Below are 8,250 nucleotides of genomic sequence, written 5' to 3' on the forward strand. Positions count from 1 at the left end.
CGAGTGAATACTCGAATAATTGAATATTCCATTCGAATACTATTCGAGAGTTCGAGTACTCAACTTTTAAAGCATCATTCCACACGAATTCCCTCGAGTACTCGAGTCCAGAAAAATGTGACGAGCAACACCGTTTCCACTGCAACTCGTCGATCGTGTCGCTCGAGATATCGCGTTTGCCAATCCAGCTGCTATCTCCTGTTTCCTTGGCCTTTCGCTCATCGTGCGAAAGTGTGTTAAGCCACTCTGGGGCCGGGAGATTGGGACAACGTCTTGATCGCTGATCCTATTACTCTTTCTTTTTCCCGAACTAGACAAACTCGAGAGCCATGACCAAACTATTTACTTGGTTGAGTATCTTCTCGTCGTCTTTCAGAAATCTCTCGTGTGTCGCAACTTGATCATCGAACACGAGAGAAAAAAGAAACAGGGTCGAATCGATCGTACGAGGGATTGAATAATCAGAAGGACGAAGTGTGTCGCAATCAGAGCATTTCGAACCTTCTTAATTACGAGGCAGGTGCTCAGGTATTTGGCGGAATCTAAAATTTCGTCATTCATGCGGAATTTTCAGGATGAGTAATAATGTTGAGAGAGAGAAGACGAGAATTTTGGCACCTCTTTTTCTCGATACTTGAACAGGTGTTCCCTTGGCGTCGTTAAGATTACAGTTCGTTATTACGCTATAAAAAAATCCTTAAGTGACGTTCAAATCGAGTGTAATTGTACAAGTTGAGGCACGTCGATAATGATTTGACAAATTTTGAAAATTTTGAGCGATAAAAGTAAAGAAACGAGTCAGCGAGTCCAGATACGTACTGCATCGCTTTGGATTTAAGTAGATTATAGAAGTCCGCTCGAAAGGGGAGAATCTTTGTTTCGGAGGACTCGAGGAATGCGTCCTTGGTCCACCGAGGGGAAACGACTTTGCGGATGTAGCCATCGTCCAATCGTATCGGCGTGTGGGCCTCGTGACAACGTTTCACGGTACACGAGCACAGTAAAAAAAAAACCTTGAAAAAGATTTGCACGCAAACGATACCGGAAAGAAATTATGCGGTCGACGTCTGTCTCGCGCGAACAACGGTGAATAATGTTTAAAAAAGGCCATTTTTTCGTTGTACTTGTCAGAAACGAAACAATTTTACGTAATATACGTATATTAAATTCAGCTCGTAGCATGCTTGGAATGACAAGTGAAAGGTTAATAACAATCCGCGTTAGTGCTCGTTTTACTCGCGAAAAATTTCGAAGGAATATTTTCATGGGATATTGCGCCGCTGTATCACCTTTTGCCTCACCCACGACACGTACTTAACGCACGTCGCATCTCGTCGCGCGACGAATAATAGGAGTGTCATTGATCTCGAAACAATCACCGAAGCCTTGACGTTGCACGGATCACGCTGCGGACGTCGGTTCTCGAATCGCGACTGTTTCTTCTCACGTTCCGTTTCTCCTCCATCGGTGTCGATAATCAGAATTGGGACCTTACGATTACAATTTTTCCCTATTGACGTTGCAACGAATGACATTTCCAGCTGGCTGACGGCGGCGACGACACCGAAATCCCCCGAAGAAGCCTACGGCAATTATGCTCGAGATGCGCAACGACGGAAAAGGGAAATAGCTGGTTGTCCCCTGCTGGCTGTGGAACGGTATTTCAAAATAACTTTGCACCTCGATGAACAGCGGTCAAGCTGCTCGACGTAGGTCTAGCTTGGTCGTCACAATCTCTGGACGCGTCGCGTAACTTTCCAATTGATCGATGAAATCAAACTTGGCCAGCGAATAACCTTAGAATTAATAAGATTAATCGTTTACGGTCTTAGCTCTTTAGTACCCTTGGATTTAAGGATTAAGGATAAATGATTAAAGATCCGATGAAAGTAGCTCGAGGATGTTCGCGTATCGATGAATCATTTTTCTATGAACGGTAACGCAACAGCGACTGAGCACTCAGGAAATTTTAAGAGGTCTTTCATATGACGAGCAGGACGAAAGCGGTCGACCATTTTGGGACGCGTGAGCCACCTTGGCAGAGAGAAATTACTCACACCGGAGAAAGGCGTACGAATCGTAGAATTCTAGCCGAAAAAAAGGTCAGATCCGCCATGAGACAGTTTGGCAAACGGGATCTATGTCATCTATGTTAAAAGAACTAACGATAACAGATTAACTCCTTGGGGACAAATGTCGGCAAATAGCCGTCCAAAGACGCTCGCTCGCAAAAGGGTTAAAGAAAAAAATTTTCTTTCCCAAACGGGGTCAAAAGTTTCATTTAGATATAAGAATGCACGCCTGTTAAAATTTGAGCACTTAATATTAATCGTTTTCTATTTTCCGACACACGTCCCCAAAGGGTTAAAACAGAGTAATTAGAGTGATCCTAGTTAATTTCACCACCCTGTAGATGCAGTGTAGGAGTACGTCGTGCGTATGTGCGTGCACGTAAGCTTTTTGTTGTGGCCGTGACCGTGAAACTGTAACCAGTTACTTTCCTCATCTCCAAAGAGCAACGTTGATCATGGTCCTTGCGTATGCGCTTCGGGTACAAGACAGAGACCATTTAGCATGAACAACTCCGAGATATTTTCTATAAAAATATTTTCACCAAGTTGGGAAATCCCAAGTTGTATCATTAATGGAAGGTATTAATAGAATCCGTGAAGGATACAACGAGGAAAGATCGAGCGCACGCTCGCTCGCAACACTCCGCTTCTAATTGCTTCCGCCGATAATTAATTCGACACGTTTTCACGCAGAATCCACTTTGCGTATCAAAACAATGAAGATGATCCCTGCAAACTATCGCAAACGCTTTCTTTTTCAGTTACAGCCTACTTTCGACTCGCGTACAAATTCACGGACAGGAAAAATTTTATTCGAGTAATAAAAGAAATTTATTCGCGACTATAAAATTATAAAAATCGAGAAAATAAATACTCATGTGTAGATCTGATTGAAAGTGTCAGGAGATCTTTTGTAAAATTGTATAGAATATCTTGTACTTACAGGATTTTTTTTTTTTTTAACTTATTTACTTCATTTTAAAAAATGATCCTCGCAACAGTTAGTGCAAGAAGACGCTCGGAAGCGAAGGGAAATTTGTTTGCGAGCTCCATGCGCGGGTCGGTCGCGGCATTTCGACAATTTGCATGAAGCGCGCATGTAATATTAGCGCCGTGAGTCGCTTTCACTGGTTGTAAAATAACTGCTGGCTCGGAGGATATGTTCACGAGGTGCCCGTGAAATTGGTACCTAGACCGAGTTTCCATCTTGCTCGAAATCGACGCATTCCCTCGAGATCAAGAATCGAACGTTCCCAGATCCGGGATCGAAGAATCTCGATCGCAAAATTTCGACGTGCAAACTCTTTTCTTTCTTTCGCTATCACGTATCTCGCTGTGGTTTCCAAATATTTTTGGAGCATGCTCTGGTAGGTTTAGTGTTCAAAAATATTACTGGTGACCATATATTAAAATCACGGATTCTTTACCCTTTCATATTAAAAGTTTGACGAATGTTTTTTTAGAAAATGTAGTTCACCCTGGGTGAAAAGTTCCTCGAGCTACGCCCAGGGGGATCAAGTTGAAACGGACATCGGAGGACGGACGTCGGTTAAGAAACACGCTTAAAATTTAACACGACACCGCCAGTGACCTCAGCGTCCGATTACATGATTAAATAATTGTCCCCGATTCGTTAACGGTTCATACAACGGAATTCACGAAGTGTACGCAGAGGGAATGAAGAACCACCGTTTGCGGATCTTTAAAGTAAGTCAGATAAATACTTCGGACGTTTACTTCGAATGTACGTCTCTCGTTCACACTTTGGCGAACAAAACTGATTCTATCGAAATAGATTATCAAATTTTAAATTTCCCTTTCTCGATAAAACAGGAGCGTCCCTTCGATAAAAAAAAAAAAACAAATATTGAGAAACGAGGAATGGCGAAATAAAATAATTGCAAGGGGCATACCGTAGAGGCTGATCCATCCGAGTATCCAAAAGCTCAAGAAAATTTTGCCAATCATCTCACGATTCGTGGACCAGCCGGAAAGACGAGTTCCTCTTCTCAAAATTCCATCGTCCGTGTATCGGCGCGAAAATCCAAAGAAGCACGTGCTGCTCGCCGATTCGCCAGAAGGAATCTTCGAACCACGCGAAAGATCAGCGAGCTTTCATCCTCCTGTTTGGTCGACGATCAATCGAAGGAACCGATGATGAAGCTGTCCGAAATGTCCGAAAGCGACCAAAGGAATAAAGGACGATCGAGCTGGAGCCTCGGCGACTCGACCCGCGAGTTTCTATCGATTTCTCCTGGCCTTTCGTTGTTCGTGTCTCCGCCGCGTCCTTCGGGGTCGAATTTCGCGTTATCCTCTATTTTGCAATTTCACTTGGAAACGAATCGCGTTCCCTCGCACGCGATCGTCGCGGCTCAACGATCTCCGCGCGACTTCGAGGGAGAGTAAAAATGTTACGAGGCAAGCATCGGAAACCAGATCGAATTCACGGAGTCTCTGTCAAAAAGACGCGATTTTCACAGCCGAACTCTTCGGCTCCTGCTGAGCTTTCTCCTTCTAACGACTCGAGGCACTCGGACGATCGACGATCCTCGAGCACGCCGCTCGAAGAGGAGTCTACGCGGGAGAATTTGTATTTAGTTTGAAACGAACTGATTCGATTGAATTTTTCTGCCAATTAAAGTAGCCCCTCGAAACAGTGCTGACTATTATTGTCTGTAGAATGAAACTACATGTCCCCCGCACGTGCCACAATCGTTCACTCGACTTGCGAAATTCGTCGCGAGGCTCGTCGATCGTAAATGATACGAACGTGTGCATGAAACGATCACATCATCGTTTCGTGGACGCGTTACTGAAACAGCGCGTGTTCCATGTCGTGAAATCGCCACCGATCCCGTCGCTCGTCCAAAGGAGCAGCTTATAATTGTAATTTTACTTTGCAATTTATAATGTAAAGTAAGCTGACTCGAATTTAGCGGCTGGCCGATAAATTCCCGCGATTCATTGTCCGCGAATCGCTTTCGAGGCGATCTCGAAGCTCGATTTTCACGGAGCGGCGCACTCCGAGCAAAACGAGAGGCCTGGCGCGCCAGCAGAAACTAAGAGAGAGTTAGGCTCGCGATGCCGTCGTGCTACACCTGTAGGAACACCAGAGCTGCTACCTCGTGGCCTACTATAACAGAACTGTCTCCCACCATCGCTTTACCGCATCTCTTTACCTGTCATTCGCGAACTGGTGTTGTTTACACGCCCCACAGTGGGAGATTTGCATCGACAAGTTGGCCAAAATTATCATACCACTCTAATCACCCTTAATTGACAGTACTCCTGAAGTAGTCAAAAATATTTATCCTCTTTCTGGATGCTCACAGTCGTCTCGAGTATTTTATTATTATACAGAGTGTCACAGCATCGGTGGTACAACCGAGAAGCAGGTGATTCTACATGAAAAAACAAATCGAAAATAAGGAATAAAATTTTTTTATTTGAGGTTTCGTTCTCGAGAAAATCGATTTTGAATATTAAGCGAGTACGGGTACACTTAATTATCGCCTAGATAGATGGATCTCGATACAGACTTTAAAATTCACTCTAAATCCGTAGACAGAAATGAGCGATACAGCACATCATCTTGATACTAACGATATGAGTACTACTTATTAATGACATATGACTTGTATCGGGATCCATCCATCTAAACCATAGTCGCGTGTACGCGTACTCGCTGAATATTTAAAACCGATTTTCACGAGAACGAAACTTCAAATGAACAAATTTTATTCTTTATTTTCGATTTGTTTTTTTTTTTATGTAGAATCACCCCCACCTCGGTTGTACCACCGATGCTGGACACCCTGTATATCGAGTCATTAATTTTGAATTCGAAGCATAATTGCTCCTCGGAATGTTTAGGGTCCTCTCGGATGAACCTCCATTTAGATTTCAGGAAAATCACACGCAAAGGTGTTACAGTGTGAGGATCGAAGGGAAAATGTCATCGTAATATACGGTATGTTCTTTCTCTCGCTGTCGAGAGATGCCCATTGTCTTCCTGTCGCACAAATTAGCAGGCGTGCAGCGAGTCGTTAGAAATTAATTCTTCGTACGTATTGACAATTTATGGTCAGCTCGTATACTATACAGAGTACCGCGAATGTGTCGCAACGTGGAAGCAGGTGATTCCTCCTTAAAAAGAGAAATTGCAAAAATGACGTGTAAAATAACATTCGTATCGTTAATTTGATTTTAAATCGATTTTCTGGAAATGTGAGGCTTGGTGGTAAGAAGTCATCAGCTATATCTTTCTACGTGTTTTAGAGCACGCTGTATGTCGTTGCCCAACAAAGGTAGTAAAATTTTCCGTGGGTGTCGCAACAGGGGAGTTTCACCACCGATGAAAGCATCCGCACAATTACACGCGAGCTACGCATTGCCAAATATTATATCACCGTACCTATGCCAAAAATGGTCTCCTGGTTGCCCCTACTCGCGATAGAAAGGACTGTGACTCGCTTTCGAGAATGATCGCTAATGATATCGATCGATACGATCGAGGAAGTACTTATTACTTGTTTCAATCTAACGAAGAATATATTCTACGTGGATTATATTAGGTTGTTCCAAAAGTTTCTTTCGCTTTATTAATAAGTAATACATGCACAATATTTTATGTTTTATGTTACATTACTGAATTGTGCACGGTTCATTTTGCTCCATTACTGTTACAATATGAATATCTATGAAACTAGAACGTCTATTTATATAAACACGACCATATAAAATAATTGAGTGCAGCTCGCGAAAGAAACTTTCGGGACAACCTAATACATGATTTCTTCATATCATTTTCTGTACACAGCGGCTAAAGTTACAGCACTGTTCTGATCGACAACTGATCGCTTCAGGACTGTAAATATAAGATCTGTGTAGTATCCATAGATCGCACGTGTCTCGAAACTTGAGTAGGTATTACGTTTTTGCAACTAGAGAATAATATCTAACGTGTCACCGTTAGATGATTATTTTAATTTAATACCCATTTCCTTTGTAATCACTAATCATACTTGTAAGAGTAAAAGGTAATACTAGCGATTATATGTATCTACATTTTTATTGGCTAATAATGTTACAATGCAGGTGTTCCAATGCAGGTATTTCAATGTCTTCAGTTTTTTTTTATGTACATTATTTGAGTTGCGCGCACAAAATAGTGCGGATGGATGATCGTTTTGTTTATTTATTTACATAATGGTATTAATTAGGATACAGTAAGCGCCTTGTAGTAAAAGTATAGAATGATAATCCTTTTATTTTATGTAAAATATACAATAAAACTATGAGATCCTGATAACTCAGTTTTTAACTCTGTAAAACTCGGATTCGTCGAAGTCATCTTCAATCTCTTCCATTATTTTTACTTTGGATAAAGGTGTACGTGCAGCTATCCTGATGTGACGCTCCTCTTTCGAAAGAGTGTTGATATCAAGGGGAAGTGAGATTATTTTCCTTGGTTCAGTGTAATCTATATTTATGCTACTACCATCTGGTAAAATAAGGAATGTAGGATAGGTTCTTATATATAATTTTCTATGCTTCTTTGTTATTCCTGCCGACCAACAATTGATATTTCTGCAAATCGATAGCACAGCCTGTGATGATCGCAAAAGTGGAGACACATTCATTCTGAAATATGAATATACAATACAGAAATTTATGAATATACAACACTTTACCTTTAATACAACAAAAAATAATCGATTATTTACATGAAGAGGTTAGGTTTGACACTTGAATTACACAACTTTAATATACTAATGTAATAGTTGCAAAATGAGTCAAAAATAATATTATCTTCCAATACTACAATTCTCCTGAAATAAAATTTAAATTGAAATAAACTTACCTTTCGTTTTGAAAGACACCGATAACCTCAGACAAAAACACAAGTATATCCACAAAGGTTAGCGCTCACTAAACCGTTCAGTAAACATATAGTCAACTTTAATTCGCAATTTTCTTTAGTTGCAAATTGTAGAAAAATAATAAATTAAACGTTTATAATTATTGTAATGATTTTATGTGAATAAAATAACAAATACTTTATAATAATTTTCATTCATATATTTGACTACAGTTGTCAAAAAGGTGTCGTCGAACGGTATCGCCATCTAGCGGTGGAAGGTTTTCCAACCTACGTAGCAAGGAATCATAAATTTTG

At 41.1% G+C, this 8,250-nt stretch overlaps 2 protein-coding genes across 2 annotated transcripts in view; both read right to left on the minus strand.

The window, feature by feature from the left end:
- The window catches only part of LOC128888329 (uncharacterized), a 19,592-nt gene extending 14,499 nt beyond the window's left edge, over positions 1–5,093 (minus strand). Inside the window, exon 1 of the mRNA XM_054145067.1 lies at positions 3,986–5,093. Within this exon, the coding sequence (XP_054001042.1) occupies positions 3,986–4,040 (55 nt within the window). The 5' untranslated portion in view covers positions 4,041–5,093. The remainder of the gene's footprint in view (positions 1–3,985) is intronic.
- Positions 5,094–7,315: 2,222 nt separating this feature from the next.
- LOC128888343 (39S ribosomal protein L55, mitochondrial) lies at positions 7,316–8,159 on the minus strand. The gene is made up of 2 exons (XM_054145096.1): positions 7,936–8,159; positions 7,316–7,715 (listed from the first exon to the last, which is right to left on the minus strand). Exon 2 carries the CDS (start codon positions 7,712–7,714, stop codon positions 7,385–7,387), a length of 330 nt encoding a protein of 109 aa, XP_054001071.1. The 5' UTR covers position 7,715; positions 7,936–8,159; the 3' UTR covers positions 7,316–7,384.
- Positions 8,160–8,250: the final 91 nt, after the last annotated feature.

Source organism: Hylaeus anthracinus, unplaced genomic scaffold, assembly GCF_026225885.1.
Source record: "Hylaeus anthracinus isolate JK02 unplaced genomic scaffold, UHH_iyHylAnth1.0_haploid 11994, whole genome shotgun sequence".
Classification (NCBI taxonomy): Eukaryota; Metazoa; Arthropoda; class Insecta; order Hymenoptera; family Colletidae; genus Hylaeus; species Hylaeus anthracinus.

Bases quoted from the DNA above. Each gene is read 5' to 3' on its own strand.
- LOC128888343 (XM_054145096.1), bottom strand. From the start codon at position 7,714: ATGAATGTGTCTCCACTTTTGCGATCATCACAGGCTGTGCTATCGATT.